Here is a 22,342-nt window from a genome sequence, read left to right on the forward strand (position 1 = left end):
CTAACTGCTCCCCTGCCAGCCTGATCACCCTTAACCTCCTCTGCCTCGGCCCCTGCCACTGTGGTTTTGTCCAAAAGGATGTCCAGAAAGACTTCCAGAAGATATCTGGTCTAATTAGCATATTACCCCTTTATTAGTATAGATAGGGACCAGAGCCATTAGCTCACTCAGTTCTCACCACAAGTGACAAGTCACCTCCTGTGATTACCACTTCCATTCCTGTGCCTGGTGCATTAAAAGAGAGATGATGAAAGAGTAGCTCCCGTGCAGGGAATGGGAGCATCTTTCCTTCCGGTGACACAAGAACAGTGTTGACTGTGATGGGCCTTTAGCTAAAAGCAGAATGATAGAGCGCAGAGTTGTAAGAGACCAGCGGTCACTCAACCTTACTTGAAGTATGTTACTTTACAGAGAGGTGAAATAACACCTGGCTCTGGAGAGATGTATCATAAATCAGATTTTGAAAATTCTCCGTACTGTGTCCCTGATTTTGTTGATTATCCAACGTTTTTCTTTTTAACCTATATAATAAAAAGCCAATATGCAAAGTGACCAAACAGCAAAATGGCCTGTCACTATGAGACGTCCTGACCACCAGGGGAAAGATGCTCAACATTGGAGCTGCCCCCTGGTGGTCAGTGTGCTCCCACAGGGGGAGCACTGCTCAACCAGAAGCCAGCTCATGGCTGGTGAGCACAGTGGCAGTAGTGGGAGCCTCTCCCGCCTCCACGGCAGCACTAAGGACTCCTTCGAGGCAGACATCCCCCAAGCTATCCCAGACTGGGAGAGGGCACAGGCCGGGCTGAGGGACCCCTGCCCCAGTGCATGAATGTTGTGCACTGAGTCCCTAGTTTTGTAATAATAGTTTATTCAGAGACCTGTGCATGTATGTGTGTACGTCTGTGTGTGTGCATGTGGGCATGATTGTGTGAACACAATAGCTGCTTGTGAAACACCTGTAAGAAAAAACTCTGTCGACCTTTCCCCACTATATCACTCATCTGTCTCTTGATTTCCATTCTCCGGGCACCACCATTGCCCAAGGCCTTATTGTGAGGTCCCTGGACTTTTGCAATAGTTACCTAAATACATTTCCCGTCCAATGTGAAATACAGCCACCTAGTTAATATTTTATAAACTTCAACAAGGTTTACGTCTTATTTGTCTTTCTTGGGTAATACATTCACCTGGGTAATACATTTAAAAATTTTTAAGTGCAAAAGAATGTGGTATAATTTTTAAGTGTGGTATAGGGGAAAGTCACTCTCCTTCCTTGTTCTTCAGCCAGCCAGCTCCCCTCTTCATTGGAAACATCTGTTATTAGTTTCTTGTCTATCCTTCCAGAGATACTTTATCATTGTACAACTTAGAATTTTATTTTTCTCCCTTTTATACATAAATAGGAGCAGAGAGTAAAAACCATTCTAGCCCTTGTTAGAGCGTTGACTCGTGCACCAAAAGGTCGTGGGTGTGATTCCCAGTCAAGGGCACCTACCTAGGTTGTAGGCTTGTGTGAGACCAGTTAAAGTGTCTCTCTCACATCAATGTTTCTCCCTCCTTTCCTCCCCTACTCCCACTCTGCTCCCTCCCTCCCTTCCACTCTCTGAAAAATATCCTTGGGTGAGGCTTAAAAAAAAAACACAAAACATCATTCTGTACTTTGCTCTTTCTTCACTTAGCAGTATATCTTGGAGATCTTTCCATATCACTACATAAAGAACTTCCTCATTCTTTGTTTGGCTGCATTGAAGTTCATTGTATGGCGGTATCCTAGTGGATTCAACCAGTTTCTAGTTGATAGACGTTTATTTTGTTCCCAATCTTTGCAGTTAGAAAAGTATTCCCTGTGTGTTGACACTTCATTATGAATATGGCTCAGCTTAAAAAACACTTTGCCCAATGCCCACAGAACAGAGTACTATATTTTGGCAACCAAAACCCTCTTCAATGACTTTCTAATCTTATTATTTGTGCTTTCCAAAATGAACTGTCTGCTTTAGTCCAATGATTACATTTAAGACCTTTTTCAAATACTTTGTTAATTTTCTCTTCTATACTTCCCCGAATGAACTGTCCTCTTTAACCAGTGATAATATTTGTTCTTCCCTAAGTGGGCCTTTGCTGTTCTTACTCCTCTAGCTATGATCCTCACCTCCCAGCCTTGCCTTTGGAAGTTGTGTCTGTTCTTCTTGGCTCATCTTGAGTTCCGCCTTCTCTGCTGATCTTCTCAATTCTTAGTAACATCTTCTTTCTCTTAGAAACCCCACCCTTGATGTACTAGTATATACTCTTTTGAGCATGTGTATCTAGGCTTATGATATTTCTTTTTAAATGTGTACACGTCCTTTTTTATCAGCAAGATTGTGAAGTATTGAAGGTTTTTTAGTTATGTGTATTTTATGGCTCTCAAAATTACTCAGCACAATTCCTTTCTCTGTAGATTTTTGTTGACTTATCTGTTATCCTTAAACATTCAGAAGTCTTACATCCTGCTCTAAGCCAAGGCCCTCACTGGATTCCCTTGCCACCATGTTGATCCTGGGATGAAGAATGATGGCTGGTCCCCTAAATTTTGTATGGCTCTTCTCTCACCTGCCACAGCTGGCTTCTCTTATTTTCCTTTTAATATACTTTTATTGATTTCTGAGAGGAAAGGAGAGGGAAAGAGAGATAGAAACATCAATGATGAGAGACAATCATTAACCGGCTGCCTCCTGCACGTCCCCTACTGGGGATTGAGCCCACAACCTGGGCACGTGCCCTTGACTGGAATCGAACCTGAGACCCTTCAGTTCACAGGCCAGTGCTCTATCCATTGAGTCAAACTGGTGAGGGCCTGGCTCCTCTTCTTAGCCACCCTTGAGGCTTCACAGATGGCTTACATTTCCTGTTTCCATGACAACATGCATACCTCCTTTTCCAATAAACTGTTCTATTATCTTTTTTCTAAATTATGATTCCTCACCCTCAGTGAAGCCTTTATACTTCAGGCTTTTCTAGATTCTTCTGCACGATTTAACATCTAGGAATAATAATGATGATAGCTAGCTTTATCAAGAGCTTTCTATGCACCAGGCACATTATTTGCATGATCTCATTCCTCACAGCCTAAAAGACAGGGATACTGCCCGCAACATGTTTATTGAATTCTGTTTCTTGTTGAATAATACATAATCATGTTTATGATTATTTATTGACAGGTGGCCTTACTATCTGTGTGTGGATTGGCCCATGTTGATAAGTGGCCAATGCCCTTTATTTCCAGCTGCCCTGGAGGCAGCATGCTGCTTGGTCTCATCCCATGGTATGAGTGAGGTTGTACTTATTCAGGCAAATCCAACTCATTTTAACAGTTTCCAAAAAGATCATGGCTGGTAAAGTAATTCTACATCTACATATTCTGCCAAAATGATTTTTAGATTATTCAGTTTTGGAATTTTACATATTTGTGCTGTTTTTTGTGCTCTCCCAACTCTGCTCTGTCAGATTATAAACGTCTCATATGTAAAAACGTATTTTACACTCCCTGAAATCTCTAATTGCTAATAAAATTATTATTAACACATAATTTCCCATAAAATATGGTTCAGTTAATTAATTTAATTAATTAGTTTTGTATTGACATCTTTACTTTTTTTCCCCCCAGGAAATCATTTGCCAGAAGAATACTGTGAGTATTTTACTTAACCCTTCTAGAAACTTTATATTTTCTTTTCCATCAACTAATTTGTTATTTTCATCTCCACAAAAATTTAATTTCTATCTCTTTACAATTTCTGATATATCCATATAGATATGATAATTTTATCAAAATATTCATTTATAGTAAGATTTCATTTATAATATTGGAAGGTGACACTGATACCTGCTTTTTAAAAAGTACATAATTACTTTTTTGAAAAAATTTGCAAAGTACATCCAATTTTGTGGGATTATGAATGATACTAAAGCAGCATACTATATATACATGGATACACATATGTGTTTGCATGTATGTATATCTATATATAATATAAGCTATATATAAAATTATAGATATAAATATACACATAAATACCTGCACTTATCTATACTTATAGTAGAGTATCGATAATATGCAAATTGGTCTGGGACACTGTCATGTAATGACTGAACAGCAGGAAGACTGGGCAGCGAACTACAAGCTTCAAATAGCTATAGGAGGGTGGCACAGTGAGCTATGTGCAGAGAGATACCAGCGATGGTGAGCGGGGTGGCCAGCTGAGGCAAGCTGCAGTGAGCTACTCACACATGGATTCGTGAGCAGGGCCACTAATATAGATATATTTATATATGCATAATTCTATCTAATTTATCATCTATTTATCAATAGAGATTGATTTAAGTTTTTAAGTCTTGTATCTGTTTTTGAGATAACACTACAAAATTCCTATCCTCCACACAGCATTAAACAAAAGTTAAATAGTGACAGAAATAAAATTTTTAAAATGTTTAAATGCCTGAAGAAAAAGAACATACAGGTGAATGACCTGTCATACCAATGGTTGTATTTTTCATTTTGGAAAGTAAGCCAGTGTTTGAAAACTTTAAAGAATGTATCTTTGCAACTTAGAGTAGAAATAATATACTATAAATATCTGCATGATTCAATTTAAGATGATAACATTAAAAGTACAATTGATAGCTTTTTCGTAGATCAGATATGTAAAAGCTTATGGTTAAGATTTTACCAGGTCAGAGACTCATTGCAGCATAAATAATGCTGCCATTATGAACTCATTCTGCATTCAACAGGAAATGAACAATTATTGCTTCATGCATCAATTTGGTGTAACAGATTTCATTAAGCAAATATTGATTGAGCATTTACCATGTGCAAAGCTTCGGGCTGGTGCCACAGGGATTCACAAAGGAGGTTGAAAGTGAAAACCACCACATTTCATAGCTGCTTTGTGAGACAACAAATGAGAAGTACCCGAGTCTACTTAGGGGCAAAAGCCAGTAAACAAATAAGCAAGCAAGCCAATTAGAAAATTAACATAAGGCTAAAGAGTGGGTAACCATTACATCAAGTGGTCATGGAAGGTCTTTCAGAGGAGGTAGCAAGTGCTACCTGAGCCCTGAATGGTAGGTTTGGATGTGTGGAGAAGCAGGCTTATAAGATGACCGAAGACTGAACATTATGACCAGGTTGCCATTGATTTGAGTAAGTAGCTGTTTTAGGTACTGGGTGTCTTTATCAAAAATTGAGTATTTTGAGCATATATTTCAATATATTTGAATGTGAGAGCATTTCTTCCCAGAAACATAATTCATTTGCCACACATGCTTATGTTCATTTTTATGGATTTTTTTTTTAAATTAAATACAGAAATGGCATTATTTTAATTAAAACAGTGAAGATAATTAGAATAAGACTAGATTTTGAGCTGTGAGTTTTTATAGCCATGGAAACAAGCATGGGCTCAAGGGATTGGCATTGTTATTTTATGACCATGCCTTAGTGTTTTGAAATTTAAGGAAATATGGTCCTTTTAAAAGCAGTAAAAAAAAAAAAAAAAAAAAAAAAAAAAAAAAAAAAAAGGGTGTTTTTTTGTTTGTTTGTTTGGTTGGGTTTTTTTTTTGTTTTTTTTTTTTTTTTTGCACCTGTGATGTCTGTTCTTGATCACACAGTGGTTGGTTTGTGTATTTTTAAAATCCTCACCTGAGGATATGTTTTTATTGATTTGAGAGAGAGAGAGAGAGAGAGAGAGAGAGAGAGAGAGAGAGAGAGAGAGAAACATTGATTGGTTGGGTTGCCTCCATATGTACCCTGACTGAGGGAATCGAACCTGCAGTCCTTTGTTGTATGGGACAGTGCTCCACCAACTGAGCCACCTGGCCTGGGCACAGTTGCTATTATTTTGTTTTGGATCATTAGTGACTTCAAACTCTGGGATTGGTAGCAATCTTGTAAGCAGAAATTGCAGTTATAATATTTCTAAGTTCTATGTGAGCCCACTTGGGAAATAAATGTTTTTATATTATTTTGAAAAAGTGCTTTTCTCAGCAGTTTATATATTTTTTTTAAAAAAAGAACATCTCACAACCAACCCCCATACTTTCCCCCCACTGCACCCCTAGTAATATGCCTGTGCCTCCTGTAGCTTCTCAGCCTCTCCTGTTTTTCTTTTTTGTTGTTGTTGTTTGTTTGTTCGTTTTTTAACAACAGTGGGAAATTGGGGGTGGGGGGGACTTATTGCCTCATAAACATAGGCAATAAAGTGCAGTGAGGCCAGGAACTTAGAAAAACCTTAGCATGCAGGGTATTGTGAACAAGAATTCTGAAATCTTATTCTTTGGGTTTTGAAGAAGACAATTTCAGGAATGTATTTTTCTCTGTTGTTTGCATGACTCTCATTTTTCTCTCTTTGCTCCTACACTGCTCAGCACACACCCAGCCATCTGATAGTCATTCTCTCCCAGAATTCGTTTTGCACAGATGTATTATTCCCCAATGCCCAGTATTGCAACAGCGGTGTGTTATATTTCACGTCTTATACACAAATGCACGTGGTATTAAGGCTCCTGAGGATACAGAACTTGATCCATCAGCAGAAGAATAATATTCTGAAGCTCATATCACTTTTCTAGTTCATTGTCTTTCCATCTTTTTTCCTCCTACTTTTGTGACTTAGAAGATTCAGAGCACTTTATTTTGTGATTTTGTTATAGTGCTTATCTAAAACAGAAGCATTTGATTCTGTTGCTCTTTTATAACCTGTTCATAGTTTAAGCTTTGGAAAGCAGCCTCTGACTGTCCTGCCTTTCTTTTCTGCCCGGGCAGTGGCTTGGGTAAAAGGATTAAATTGGTGGTTGTGCTATGGAATCTCAGCGACATTTTAAAAGCAGGATATGTTGATTCCCCTTCTCTCTGACTAGTCTTCCAATTATTGTTGCCCGAAGGAGGAGAACTTGAGAAAGGAACACCTTTGTGTTCTTGATTTAAAAATCAAACGTCAACCTCCGGAAGTTCTTCTCATGCTTTTAAAGGGAAGCCAGGTTTCTGCTTCATTGCCTTACATACAAGCAGTGCCTCAAAGAATACAATGTTCGTAAATAATTAAGTCTGGCCACTAGGGCACTTGGCATTTCTTGTCTGTTTGCTATGTGACAGTAACTTAGCTCATGCAGGGTTCAAGGAAGGTGACCTGAGGCAAAGGGTTGGCATGCCAGCATGTAAAGGACACTGGGGAGGGTGCCCAGGCCTCTAGTGATAATGGCAAACCCTCTGGGGAAAGAGGGCCTGGCTGGAGTCCCACACACAGCACAGACCGGCTGTGACCTCTCAAAGCCTTACCTGTTTCCTCACCTGCAAAACAGAGACCGTAGCAGCTTCTTCAGTGGTTGTTGTGAACTGTGACCGCTCGTTCCCTGGCGCATGCCAGTGGTAAATAAATGTTTGTTCTCATTCGTTTATTCCTGAGGGTCAGAGCAGGGATGTTTTGTTCTTTGAAAGGCTGATACAGTTGGGAACTCCCTATGCTCCCTGGAATAGTGTTAAATAGAAATTTCCACATACTCGTTCTAATTTTCAGTCCTTTCATTTTTCCTTTTTTCTGTGGTTTTTCCTTTAGAGGTCTTTCCCGGGTTTGTATTTTTGCTTGAAACTCTTTTATGTTCTAATCATGTATTTCTAACTTTATTTTGGGTATTTTCTCTTTGGGTATCCTGCTCCCCTAAAATCCTAGCCTCTCTAAAAGTGAACATTTCACCCTTCCACCCCAAAACAAACCTCAGCTTCGTTAAAAATACACATATATTTTTATTGACATCAGAGAGAAAGGGAGAGGGAAAGAGAGATAGAAGCATCCATGATGAGGGATAATCATTGATCGGCTGCCTCCTCCATGCCCCATACTGGATAGAGCCCACGACCTGGGCATGTGCCCTGAGCAGGAATCAAACCGTGACCTCCTGGTTCATAGGTTGACATTCCACTACTGAGCTATGCCGGTTGGACCAAACCTCAGCTTCTTAACCTTCTTCCCATATATTGATGGGAAGTCAGTTCTGTTTGATTAATTGCCTGATATATAACAAGTGCTCCCGAGTGCAGAACGTCCATAAATGCTTAAGTCTGGTTCTGCTTTCTGAATTCTTACTGTGGAGCAACCTTTGACTCCTTCTTCCCCTCTCTCTCAATCTCTGTGACCAGTTGGCAGGTCTAGATGATTCTTTCTTTTTGACATTGAGGGCATGTGTCCATTGCTACTGCTGCCAGTCTGGTCATGCTTTGTAGCTTCCTACCTAATTTTCTGCCCAGACTGTCAGAATGCACTGCCTTGATGGTGTTTTCTTTCCTGCTCTGAATCCTCCATGATTCTCGCTGCCCAGCATATATAATTTAAAATATTACCTTTGGCTCTGTAAAGAAATATATGTATGTGTGTGTGTCTGTGTGTGTGTGTGTGTGTTTTATATATTTTATTGATTTTTTACAGAGAGGAAGGGAGAGGGATAGAGAGTTAGAAAGATCAATGAGAGAGAAACATCGATCAATCAGCCACCTCCTGCATACTCCCCACTGGTTATATGCCTGCAGCCAAGGTTCATCATCCCTTGATCAGAATCGAACCTGGGGCTCTTGAATCCGCAGGCCAATGCTCTAGCCACTGAGCCAAACCAGTCAGGGCCAATAAAAATATATTTTTTAAAAAATAATAAATTAAAATCCTCAGCTTTGCCTTCACTCCCCTTCCCTGAACCCTAAGCTCTGGTCAGGCTTACTTATCACTCAGAAGTGCCCAATGTGCTTTTTGCCTTTCCTCTTTGCCCAGCTCCACTTTTGTTTGCTCTCGTGTACCCTCACTTGGCCCCATTAGGAACTGACAGAAGATTAGGATGAGTGAGTGAGCGAAGGAGAGCAGCACTGGCTGGGGTTAGAGAGAGGCAGAATTTGGATAGTTAGGCCTTTGTACTACGTGATACGTTCTATCTTCATCTCAGAAGCCTGGGAAAGGACTTTAGACAGCTGAGGGAAGCTATCTGATATGGGTTGTAAAAGGATCACTTTGACAGCTGGTTAGGCCATAGATTGAGGGCAGGACTGGAAACAGGGAGACAGTGGTTCAGGCCGGTGTGTTAGTGGCATTGGTGGTTTGTAATGCTGGAGGGAAGGTGGCGGGAAATGGACAAATATGAGATTTATTTTAGAGGTAGAATAGATAGGATTTTGGTAGGATATGGGAGGAAAAGGAAATGGAAGCATCAAGGATCACTTCTACGTCTCTAGTTTTAGTAACTAGGAGACTAATGGAGCCACGACTGAGACACAGCGACCTGGAGGGGAGTAGCTAGTTCTGTCAAATTGGCAGCCCTAAATGTTACTTTTTACTGTTTTCCTGTTTTTGCATTGCATCTCTCTGATTAAATTTTTTAAGTTCCCTGAAGGCTGAATACTGTGTTTTAAATGACACCGTTTTTCCTATAATATATATTATATGCCTCAGCCCTGAGAGATGGTGAATATTTAAATTGATTGATAGAAACTGGCCCCTACTGTTTTTTTGAATCACCTGTAAGTCCTCATTACTTGAAGGAAGCAATTAAAGAAATGGGAGGGAATTTTCATTTTCATAAGTCATAAATAAAAATGAGGCTTTTCTCTTTCCTGTCACATTCAGATTATTACTTACAATGCTCACATAAGTAAAACTTGGGGTTACGCTAGTGTGGAGTCCTCAGGCTGGCTCACCACCTCCCGGTGCCTCCCTCCACAGATGTGCACTGGGAATTACACCTTCGTCCCCTACATGGTGACTCCACACAACAAGGTCTACTGCTGTGACTGCAGCTTCATGAAGGGGCTGTCAGAGCTCATGCAGTCCAACTTCGAGCTGCTTCTGGGACCCATCTGCTTACCTCTTGTGGATCGTTTCATTCAACTTCTGAACGTGGCACAAGCTGGCTCCAGGTAAGTTTAATAAAGGAAGTGTTAGTCTACTTTACTTATTTGTGCATCTGATGAGATGTTTCTTAGATATAGTACACAGCAGCCAAGAAGCAGGAAAAATGTATAATATCCTCTAAGTGAATAAAAGAGATGCCCCGTAATTTACATGTTGCATTTCATTCACTTATTCACAGACTGACTTGAAATCTGAAATATAAAAGACTGCTGTGTTATAGTGATAGTAAAGTTAAAAATAAATTTAAAGTACAGAAACATTATCCTAAGGAATGTCCAGGGACTTTTATTGTAAGAGCAAGAACTTGGCAAAAATTGCTGAGAGCATTATTATATTTTATTTAAGTATAATATTATATGGTTTCTTATTTTTAGTTAAGGGTGATTTATATTGTTAAATGATGATGCTGAGTCAGAAAGTAACGGTTATATTATATTCAAATCATAGGCACACCTTAATTTGTTTAGAATAATTTATATTCAAAACCATAAAATTAAAAATAAAGTTTGGGCATTTTATTTATTTTTATTTTATTTTTTTTTTTAATAAGTTTTTATTTTTCATATTATTACAAATGTTCCTTCCCCCCCCCCCCACCATTGCTCTCCTCCACCAGGTTCCCACCCCACCCTCTGCCCTTTCCCCTCTCCCCATTGTCCTCATCCATAGGTGCACAGTTTATGTTCAGTCTCTTCCCACGCCCCCCTCTCCCTTTTTCCCCAAGAATCGTCAGTTCACTCCCCTTCCATACCTCTGATTCTATTATATTCAACAGTTAATATTGTTCATCAGATTTTTTTAATTTCCTTGGTTTTCAGATTCACTTGTTGATAATTACGTATTTGTTGTTCATAATTTTTATCTTTGTTTACTTTCTCTTCTGAAAGAACCCCCTTCAGCAATTCATATAATTCTGGTTTGGTGGTGATGAACTCCTTTAGCTTTTTTTTATTAGTGAAGCTCTTTATCTGGCCTTCGATTCTGAGTGATAGCTTTGCTGGGTAGCTTATTTTTGGCTGTAGGTTCTTGCTATTCATCACCTTGAATATTTCTTGCCATTCCCTTCTGGCCTGCATGGTTTCTGTTGAGAAGTCAGCTGACAATCGTATAGGTGCTCCTTTATAAGTTACTACCTTCTTTGCTCTTGCTTCTTTTAATATTCTCTCTTTATCTTTTGCTCTTGGAATTTTAATAATGATGTGTCTCGGTGTGGTCCTCTTTGGATTCCTTTTATTTGGAGTTCTGTGCGCTTCCTGGACTTGTAAGTCAAATTCTTTCACCAGGTGGGGGAAGTTTTCTGTCACTATTTTTTTCAGTATGTTTTCGATATCTTGCTCTCTCTCATCTTCTGGAACCCCCATAATTCTGATGTTGGTTCGCTTGAAGTTGTCCCAGAGGTTTCTTACATTATCTTCAATTTTCTGGATTCTCTTGCCTTCTAGCTTCTGTGGAGGAGTGTCTTCTGGCTCTTTATGTTCCAAATCTTTGACTTGATTCTTGCGATCTTCCCTTCTGTTTTTAGGACTCTGTAGAATATTTTTTATTTCAGACAATGTATTCTTTATTTCTTGTTGATCCCTTATCATTTCTTGTTGACTCCTTATTAATTCTAGTTGATCTCTTTTCATATCCTCATAGGCCTTATCCATCTTTTCTAGGAAATTCTTGAAAAACCTTATAAGCGTAGATTTGAACTCTATATCCAGACGCTTTTTGTCCTCCATTTCTTTTGTTTGTGATCTATTTTGTTGTCGCATTTCGCAGTTACAGATGGGGCGAGGTTTCAGGGTGGAGCCTGCAGCTTTGGCTTCCGTCAGCCCCGCCCTATGCGGGTCCTTCAGTGCTCGCTGCCGGCGCCTCTGAGAGAAAGGTGCCCTCGATTTTCGCCTGCTGCCAAACAGTCTATGCTCTCCCACAATGAGCCCGGTATTGGGGTTCAGTTCAGTTGGAAGTGGAGTTGGAGGTGGCGTTCACAGCAGTCTGGAGCCCCAGTCTCCTTCCCGTCAGGGCAATCCCGCGGCACAGCCGACCGTCCCTTCTCTGGGGGCAGTGTCCGCGCCTCCGGGACCTCCTTTCTCCGCTTCCCCGGGTTCCGACTTACAGCCCAGCTCCCTATGGCTGAGCCTGAGTCCCCGGGGTCTGGCCCAGAACGGGGGTTCAGAGCAGTCAGGGGCCCAGCACAGTCGGAGTTTTATCTCCTTCCTGCTAGGGAACGCCCGCCAGGCACTCGGCCTCCCTCCTCTCCGGCTCCGTCCTCTCCGCGCGCGCCGCGTGTCTCTGTACCTTAGGCTTTTACAGCTCCTCCGCTCTTCCTTCTGGTTTTCTCCTTGCTTCTTGTTGTAGGATTTCCAGTCAGTCGACTTTCCTGTAGTTCTGGGTAATGTCCATTTTATATTTTAGTTGTATTTTATTAAAATTGTTGTGTGCGGCTGCGGCTAGTTGCCTACCCGAGCAGCCATCTTGGATTCTCTTAAGTTTGGGCATTTTAAATGGTTCATTACAGGTTTTGGGGAAATTCATTAACATAGAATGTCTACCTTTAATGCTTCCTGAAGCAAGGCAGAGTGTCAATAGAAATATAGGACTTCTAAATTTCTTAATAAAGCTACTTATGCGAGGTGTTCATTCTGTGCATCTTAATGAATTGAAATCTACCAATCATGCAAATGCCATTCTTTTTCATATAAAATTATTACTTTTCATTGAAATTCTTTCAGTATTAACTCTCTGAAATGTGTTTTCCCATCAGCCAGTATTTCCGGGAATCTATACTCAATGATATCAGGAAAGCTCGTAATTTATACACTGGTAAAGAACTGGCAGCTGAATTGGCAAGAATTCGGCAGCGATTAGATAACATTGAAGTCTTGACAGCTGATATTGTCATAAATCTGTTACTTTCCTACAGAGATATACAGGTAAGAAGATGCTTAAAATCTTTTTCAAATCGTATATTGGAAATATATGGAAGTATTAACATCAAATTTCAGTTAACTAATTCATTCATGTTAGTACATAAAATTTTTTAAACATCGACCAGCTGCCTCTTGCATAACCCTACCGGGGATGTGCCTGCAACCAAGGTACATGCCCCTGACCGGAATCGAACCCGGGACCTTTCAGTCGACAGACCAACGCTCTACCACTGAGCCAAACTGGTTTCGTCTAGTACATAAAATTTTTTATTGACACTTGTATGCTTTCTGTCCCAAGATTTTATGATGAACGAGATAGATTCATATGAGTAACAGCTAGTGATTATGCAAGACTTGTATTATAAAGGTCTTTTTCCTCCAAAGGGACTAAAAAAATTTGCAAGCATAGCTAACCCGGGACAATCTGTTCTGTGATGTTAGCCTCCGGTTCACCTGCCAGTCAATAAGTAAAAGCTTTGTTTTGGTAAACAGCCAAAATTTTGAGAGTTTTATGGACATATCTCCATTGAAATTATGTTGCTTAAAATTGATAGCCAGGAAGAAGAAATATGCAATTGATTAATTATAAAAATAACTTTAAAAATATTTTTAATGTTTAATTACTGTTGACATACAATATGTTTTAGCTAATCCACATAATGATCAGATATTTTTATAACTTACAATATGATCACCCTACATAGTTATCACATTATGGTTTACTATGTTCCCTATGCTGTACTTTTACATTCCTGTAAAAAGAACTTTTAAAATATATGATATAAAACACACCCACATTCCATCCTGTTTTATTGACATGTCTTGAAATTGTAAAAATATGATAAGTAGAATGAAACCTCCTCTGAGCTGGGGATTTGCGATTAGATTTTTTCAGTAAAACTTAAGTGAGTTCTGGTTTCTTATTTTCAGCCTTTCAGGACTGAGTTAAGAACAGCAGAGATTTGTCCATGTGGAGAAGTGTGGCAATTAGGATCCTATGACTAGAGTTGCTTATTCATATTGAAATAAAGTTGTTCTGTTGATGATAACTGAAGTTCAATCAGTTGCCCCATGTTCTTGATATTTTGGAAATTATTTCCCTGAAAATAATTGATAGGACACTGCATGCCAGGAATCTGGCTTCAGGGAGAAGTACGACCTTATTAAGTCAGAATAACATTACCATGCTAGATGGTTTATTGTTTTGCTGGTTAGATGTGGTAACTGTTTCTAATGTTTCAATCTATGTAATCAAAACCCTAATTTTTTTTTAAGTTTCTTCTTGGTTGTAGCTTTTTCAATGTATTCCTTGGAGTTTAGTTCTCTTTTTAATGCCCTACTCAGATTAAAATAATTGGTTGTCAAAAAGCATATCATTGTCAGAACTTTCTCCTACTGGTTTAATTCTGTGCCATTCTTCTCTTGTTTAAAGGAATATGATTCTATTGTGAAGCTGGTAGAGACTTTAGAAAAGCTGCCAACCTTTGATTTGGCCTCCCATCATCATGTGAAGTTTCATTATGCATTTGCACTGAACAGGTAAGAAGAAAAAGTTCCTGTTCACAATGTGCTAACATATTTTTTAACTTGTATATTCTTTATAAGGTATATGTTTTTGCTTTAGCCCTGCAACCACTCCCTATCAGAATGCAATATTAGTATTTCCACTTGAACCATGTAAAATATAGGAAGCATGCATTTTTATTATTTTATAATTTTTTGTTTGTAAGAAAACATTCACAATCTTTTTAGAATAAAATCCTTATAATAAAATTCTTATAAGTTTGTATCTGCTATTTACAGGTTTTAGAATTTTTTAAATTACATGAATATCATATTATTTTTAAGCAAACATACTCAATACCAAGTGGTTATTCATGCAAAAATTGACTAAAATAGGCCCAGCTGGCATGGCTCAGTGGTTGAGTGGTGACCTATAAACCAGGAGGTCATGGTTTGATTCCTGGTCAGGGCACATGCCCAGGTTGCAGGTTTGATCCCCAATGTAGGGCATGCAGGCAGTAACCAATCAATGATTCTCTTTCATCATTGATGTTTCTGTCTCTCCTTCTCCCTTCCTCTCTGTAATCAATAAAAACATATTTTTTTAAAATTGACTAAAATAGGTTTAAGGGTAGTTATGTCTAGGTGAACATATTCTGAACCAGATAATATTTTCACTAGGACTGCTCTGGACACACCTAATTATTATCATAGGTCATGGGTCAATGAATCTTCTAGGTCCAGAACTAATACTGCTGCTCCTAGTCCTGCCTCTCTCCCGTCTGTTGCCACTATGGCACACATCATACAAACTTGCTATTTTAGAATGAGCTACACAAAGCAGCTTTTTTAAATAATTGATTGGTCACACACAGAAATCAGGCAATCCTTGGGTTAAAGTTGATTTGTTGGTATTGTCTGTGAATTACTTTGCTCAGTGTTTTTGGAGCAAAAACCATTAAAACCTAAAGTCAGGGTTTTGTCCCTGTTTGGATTAGTTGACTCTGCCCCATTTGGGACCACAAACTTCATTCCTAATCTCACATCTGCAGCTTGAACCTGCATATAGACTGCAGGGAAATTGGAAGGACTGTGGATAGGTAAGAACAAACCATCATCGTTATCAGAAAAACAATTCAAGAAAGATCCTTGTTAGACCCAGGAAACAAGCAGTAGGGTTAAAAAAACAAAAAGGGTTGGGACAGAGGCTTACAGAGGACTCTCAAAGTCTAATTGTTTTTATTCTGCCTAATATGAATCAACATATTAGAATTTTATTAAAAAGATAATTGACTTACCTGGTTTGACTTAGTGGATAGAGTGTTGGCCTGCGAACTGAAGGGTCCCGGGTTGAATTCTGGTCAAGGGCACATGCCTGGGTTGTGGGCTCAATCCTCAGTGTGAGGCATGCAAGAGGCAGCTGATCAATGATTCTCTCTCATCATCAATGTTTCTATTTCTCCTCTCCCTTCCTTTCTGGAGTCAATAAAAATATTTTTTAAAAAGATCATTAACCTAATCTGTATTGAAACAAGGATGTTTTTCTCCCCCTACCTTAGGAGAAATCTCCCTGGAGATAGAGCAAAAGCTCTTGATATTATGATTCCCCTGGTGCAAGGTGAAGGGCAAGTAGCTTCAGATTTGTATTGCCTAGTTGGGCGAATCTACAAAGACATATTTTTGGACTCTAATTTCATGGACACTGAAAGTAGAGACAATGGAGCTTTTTGGTGAGTACGGAGGTTAAGATGAATTCCGAACGTATGACATAAAAAATTACTTACGAATTGAAGAGTTAAGTTACTATTATTATTTAGATTATGTGTTATGAAATAAACCTTAGAATTTATAGCTTTAGTAAGCAAGTTTAATGAAATTCATTTAATATGGCAGAGTAAATTGGGGTACATTAGGTGAAAAGATATTTTAATATAATTTTAAAAGATATTTTATATATAATATAATGACAGAAACATAATTTTCTGGAAAATTTATAATAAAAGTTTGAAGATATGAAAGAAGAGCTGAATAAATCGGAAAATATACCCATGAATTCATGCATGGGTAGGGTCCAGCCAGCCTGGCCAGGGAAAGGGACTTGGGCAGTTGGCTGGCCTGCTTGTTGGTCAAATTCCTGGTCGAGGGGACAATTTGCATATTAGCCTTTTATTATATAGACTATACACTGAGTGACCATATTATTATGCATTCAGAGATCATAATCTGGCCACTCAGTATATATATACTATAAATAATTCCTAAAATATTTAATAAAAATATTATAAATGGGCATAGGCTATGAACAGGCCATACACAAAAGCAGAATCACAAATGGCCAATAAATATTTTTAAAACATAAAAAAGATGCTTTACCCGCAAGCTAAAAAATGATATACCATTTTATATTGTTTATATAACATAAGTTTTTAAGCCTGACAATGCCAATGTTGGCAAAGATGTTAGAGAAATGGGAGTCCTAATCCTCTCTTGGGTGTGATAGAAATTTTTATGAGCACTAAAAGATTTTGGCGTTATCAAGGAAATTGACAGGTAACCTACCCTAGATCTAGCGATCTACTCCTAGTTATATACCCTAAGGGAACTATTTCAAGTTTCTTTCCATAAAAGTGGCATCATAAAATATGTATATATATATAAAATATGTTGAGTAAAATAAGCAAATGGAAGGATGCATAAAGTACAATATCATTTATAGAAACTTTAAAAACAATAATCACATCTAAGCAAAGTGTATATGCATGAATTCACATCATAAATTCCCAGTTCAGTAGATTAGTTACCAGTGGGGAAGGAGTAGAAAAGGATCATGGAGTGATTTACATGCAGCTGCAAGAATATTTAAGACATTGTACTTCTGAGGCTGAGTGATGGGTATGTGAGGGTGTTTCTTATATTATTCTTTTGTACTTCTTAGTATTCCTAAAGCATTCCTAAAATATCCCCTAATTAAAGAATATATTAAAGGAGGTTGACATACTTCAGGAGTTCCTCCATTATAGCCATAAAATTTTTAAAGTTATGAAACAGAAATCTTAACTTTTAAAGTCTTTTATCACTTCAGCAGTTTAATGGGGAGCTGAAATTAGGATAATGGATTATAATCAGAGAGGACAAATTTAGGGACAGGATTTTCTTAGATCCTTGTGGAAAGCTTCGGGTTGGACATTTACATTCGTATAATAAATTTTTACCAGAGTTTTACATTTTCTCTTAACAAATTTCCTTCTTATAAAAGAGGAATGTTACTATGCAGTCCATTGCTGGAAGATTTACACTTTAAGAAAATTCTTAATTGTAGGGGAATTAGAGCCTTATATTTGCAGTGCTGTGCCAATATAATTGCTTTGATATGGTAATGATAATGAAATGCAGACACAATCTTTAAAGGCCTGATCTTCATGGTCAATGAATTTAAATGGAAAACATCTCTTATGAAGTTAATAAGCATTGTGCACAGGAATAAAATAGAAGTATTTCCCCATTTGAAAACCAAACAATTTATACTAGAGAGAGCTTTCAAGGTCACAATTTAGCTAAGGAACAATATTTTCTGGTTGTACTTGTTTAATCTTTCTATATTTCTAGATTCTGGCTCCTTTTTTATGGTTCCCATTTAGCTTAGGAACCTTAATGGTCTCTCAAAGGAGCTCTGTGTTCAAGGTTTTCAGGTCAAATTGAAGATGTCAGATTTCTATTTCATTTTAAAGTATCCACTAATTTTCTAGGAAGAACAGGGAAGACTGTTAGAGCTCAAAGCCTTCTAATGGGAGGTTCCTTAGGAGTTGATCTTATATTGATCTTGTGTGTGTCACTCACTGATTATTAAGTAACACAAGAATGTCACTTTTACTGTAGATTGCTTTTCTATAACCTGTCACTATTGTCCTTATATCCTTTGCCCTAATGGTTTCTAAGAAGGTTTCCCTCCATTTTAGCATGGGTGTTTTTTTCCACGCCCTCTCACTGAAAAGCTACGTTGGTGTTTCTTAGAGTTTTGATCCAACTCCCGCAGTACTGCAAATGCACTCACTCGTGTTGGTGTGTTGGCATTGTCCCCAAGCTCCATTTCTTTTAGAGCTGAGAAGTAAAAGCACCTTGTCAAGGTGCTGACACAAAGGGTATCATTGCGGTTATTAGGCTTCCTGGCCATGCTTTCCCTGGATACCACATTTCCTGAGTCATGGGTCCAAGAGGGATGTTTCAACCGACCTTTTTTGAACCTCTGGGTTTTCACTTGTCAAATACTGATGTTGGGATAAGGAGTGGGATGTCATGGCAGGCTCTTCCCACTGACACGCTCCATGGCCTGATTCATTTTCTGTTGTCTTGAACAGACAGCTGTCTACTGACCACAGGAAGTTTAAGGATAAGATCTTCAACCCAGAAAAACAGTCCCAAGCAGTTGTGTTCACAATGGCTCATAGGGTCTTTCTGGCAGTTCCCCTTTCTAACATCATTACAGAGTTCAGTGTCCCTCTTCTATGTTAGTGGGAGAAAATCTTACGCGCTGAGCACTGTAGTTGGTACAAGTCCTGTGCCAAGGCACCCTTTTACTTCTAGTAGGGACCCTCTAATGCAGGTCTGGGGCTCAGAATGCAAAAATAGAAAATTAAGAAAAATGTTTATAGCTTAGATGTTTAAAGTTTGCAGAACCGTAATATGTTAGAACCAACTTTCATTGTTGAGTCTTATCTGAAAGAGAGGGTGAGTTGTGCAAAAATAGAAATTACGAAAGAAGTTTATGGTTTAGGTTTTCTGAAGTTTGCCTGGATGGAGGTAAATGGTTTGAATGAACACATCCTGCTGATATAAGTATAAAAAATAGTGCTCTAACAGTTGATGTTTTTCATTGTCACTTCCTTAGTTAGTTTTGTTCACTGAAGCTCTCTTGTGGATGTCTAAAAGAATACCACTTTTCTCTTTTTAAATTTCTATAATCCAAGTTAAGGTCTGAAAAATGACTTTTTGATCTCTGGAGAAACTGAGGTTAGCTTTCAGTTGCTAAAAGATTGTAGCTTTTTATCATAGTCATTCACTAGAAGGTTAAATATATAAGCTAAAGAAAGCAGCCAGTGTGCCTGTCTTAAGACTTATTGGGGGCTGGTATGGAATAAAGAGCAAGAGAAGAGAGTGAACCTAAGAGCGTAATCAACTTTCGAGGTATGGAATATTGTGACCCAAGGGCCTAGATTTACACCCTAAAAAAAAAGTCCACGGCATTTCTGAAGTGGCAGACTGAACCGGAATGACCCAAGGAAATATTACTGCCCATGATTTGGAGGGTCATGGAGAGTTCACTGCCATGATTATGACACAATTTTTTTTAACCTAATCTATAAGTGAAATAACTATGAAATAGTTATGCTGAGTTTCCATGCAGCGAGACTCACTCAGAACATTTTGTTATATTGAAGGCTTAGGCAGCAGACATTTTTCTTTCCATTTTACATCTGAGGCAATTGAAACACAAAGAACTTAAGTGGATTTCTTGATGTCCTATGACTAATAAAATTTCAAATCTAGCCCAGCCTATGTGACTCAGTGATTGAATGCCGTTCCATTCCTAGTCAGGGCACATGCCTGAGTTTTGGGCTTGATCCCCAGTAGGGGGTGTGTAGGAGGCAACAGGTCAATGATTTTCTCTTATCATTGATGTTTCTATCTCTCTCTCCCTTCCTCTCTGAAATTAAAAAACAAACAAAACAAAAAACTTTAATTTTTAAATTTAAAATCTAGGTGTGTGTTTTTGTTTTTTTCAGGTCCAGTGTTGTTTTTATTACATTTCAGAAACAGGCATTTCCAGGAATGCCTATACCATTTTGTTGAAGAGACTTTTGGGAAACTGACAGGAGATAAAAATTGACTCAGTATAAACTAAAGCAAAGTACTTAACCTTTAGGAAATTCTGATTAAAATGTGTGTGTGTGTGTGTGTGTGTGTGTGTGTGTGTGTGTTGTTTTTATTGATTTTTGATAGAGAAGAAGGGAGAGGAAGAGAGAGATAGAAACATCTATGTGAAAGAGGAACACTGAATCGAGCCTGAAACCTGGGCATGTGCCGTGACCAGGAACCAAACTGGTGACCTTTTGGTACATGGGACAGTGCTCAACCAACTGAGCCACACAGGCTAAGGCAGAAATTCTGTGGGTTTTTTTATTTAAAAAATAATAATACCTACCTAGATGAGTTAGAATATTCTCATCATCCTATAAGTAGCAGAATACCTTACTCCAATGAATTTAAACAAAAAGGAGATGTGTCTTTCAAAATATGAAGTTAAGAAATAGGGTTTGGTCTGACATAGATTGAGTCAGCAGCTTAAAAAGGTAGGCCGGGTCTTTTCCATCATTAGTGCTGTAGGTGCCTACAGCCATTTCAGGCTTAAATCCAGTTTAGCTACATCAAGGCCTGGAGATGCAAGGAAGACACCTTTTTCTGTGTTTTTGTCTTAAGGCTGAGGAAGCATGTTCATAAAAACCTACACCATATTGGAAATATAAGGAGGAACACTTTGTAAAGTATATTATTGTCTAACCACTATATACTGTACACCTAAAACTAATATAAAATAATATTGAACATAAATTGTAATTGAAAAATAAAACTAAGCAATAGGGGAAAGGAACCCTACACCAGACTGTCTTTACATTTCTTTATGCTTCTAGTATTTCATCATCAGCCCAATACTACACAGATCAAGAGCAAGATTATTAAAACTGGTTTAGATTATCACTTTAGGAATGAATGCTCTGTTGTGAGAATTAATTAAAGCAATATACGTTAAAGTCCTAGAATAGTAGGCCCTTGGTGTTATATTCTTAGTATATAATATGTGAAAATGTTTTGCATTTCTTTATACAGTGTTACTAGAGGCCCAGTGCATGAAATTCATGCATGGGGTGGGGGTCCCTCAGCCTGGCCTGCATACTCTCACTTGCCTGTGGACCTGCTTACCCCTAATTGCTTGCCTGCCTGCCTGCCTGCTTGCTAGCCCCTAACCGCTCACCTGCCTGCTTCCTCACCCCTAGTTGCTCGCCTGCCTGCCTGGTAGGCGTGTGCATCATAGCGACTAAAGGTTAAGTGCTTTGCTTTAGTCATAGCAGTGTACGTCATAGTGACTGGTCGTTCTGGTCATTCCAATCATTTAGGTCATTCCAATCATTCTGCTGTAACTGTTTCTTAGGCTTTTATATATAGAGATATTTATCCCTGTTCAAAATTGACATTAATGAGATTAAAAATTTCCTTTTCCTAAAACATTCCTAAGTGTTTTCTTTCTCTTTATGGATATAGCTAAATATTATAGGTGATGGAAAAGTTATAGAGTATCTGTATATTTTTTATATAGGCTTTGAATTTCATATGCCAGGGCTGTCATGGGGTCATGAGGGATAAGCAGAGATTGGACTCATATTTGGTTTTAGAGATGATGATATTCTCATTCTTAAGGGGAGATACAAAGTCATTTTCTGAAGTTTGAAAGCAAAATAGGTGTCCCTATTGTGTTAGCATAACCATGTCTCTCCTGTTGTAATGCCAAAAGTAGATCTATAGGCAGGAAATTAAAAACATTAAGGTTTTGTTTTCACATTAATGTGTTCATTTTTCCATAGTAACTTGAGACAGAACAGACAGCATTGCCTTATCAACTAATTTTCTTTTACGTCAGTGACAATGCTATTCAAACAGTATTGTGTGCCAATAACACTTCAGTTTTTATATTATTGATGGGGTGGCTTTACTTTGGAAGAGTTATGTAACAAACCAATCAACCTACAAATAAAGATCTATGTCTAGTTTCCATTTGCCAGATTAGTCCTTTATTCTTTTTATTGGCTTTAAGATATCTTTCTCTGTGTTATCTGTATTTCCACTACTCTCCATACCCCCCAGAGTTTTATCTCACCCTTTTTCCATTGACATAATTTTTAGTTTTTTATTGTGTCTATGAGGTGAATTTCCCATTTTTTGATG

The 22,342-nt window shown here is 38.3% G+C and overlaps 1 protein-coding gene across 2 annotated transcripts in view; it reads left to right on the forward strand.

Annotated features, from left to right (window-relative positions):
• MAP3K5 (mitogen-activated protein kinase kinase kinase 5) overlaps positions 1-22,342 on the forward strand; it is a 159,258-nt gene that overhangs the window by 55,298 nt on the left and 81,618 nt on the right. The window contains exons 3-7 of one of the 2 annotated variants that reach the window (XM_084890655.1): positions 3,647-3,670; positions 9,741-9,934; positions 12,679-12,847; positions 14,277-14,383; positions 15,907-16,077. In XM_084890655.1, coding sequence (XP_084746781.1) covers positions 3,647-3,670; positions 9,741-9,934; positions 12,679-12,847; positions 14,277-14,383; positions 15,907-16,077 — 665 coding nt within the window. The remainder of the gene's footprint in view (positions 1-3,646; positions 3,671-9,740; positions 9,935-12,678; positions 12,848-14,276; positions 14,384-15,906; positions 16,078-22,342) is intronic. The other variant, XM_084890656.1, reaches the window with a different exon arrangement.

Source organism: Pipistrellus hanaki, assembly GCF_964339955.1.
Source record: "Pipistrellus hanaki genome assembly, chromosome: 7".
NCBI classification, from domain to species: Eukaryota; Metazoa; Chordata; class Mammalia; order Chiroptera; family Vespertilionidae; genus Pipistrellus; species Pipistrellus hanaki.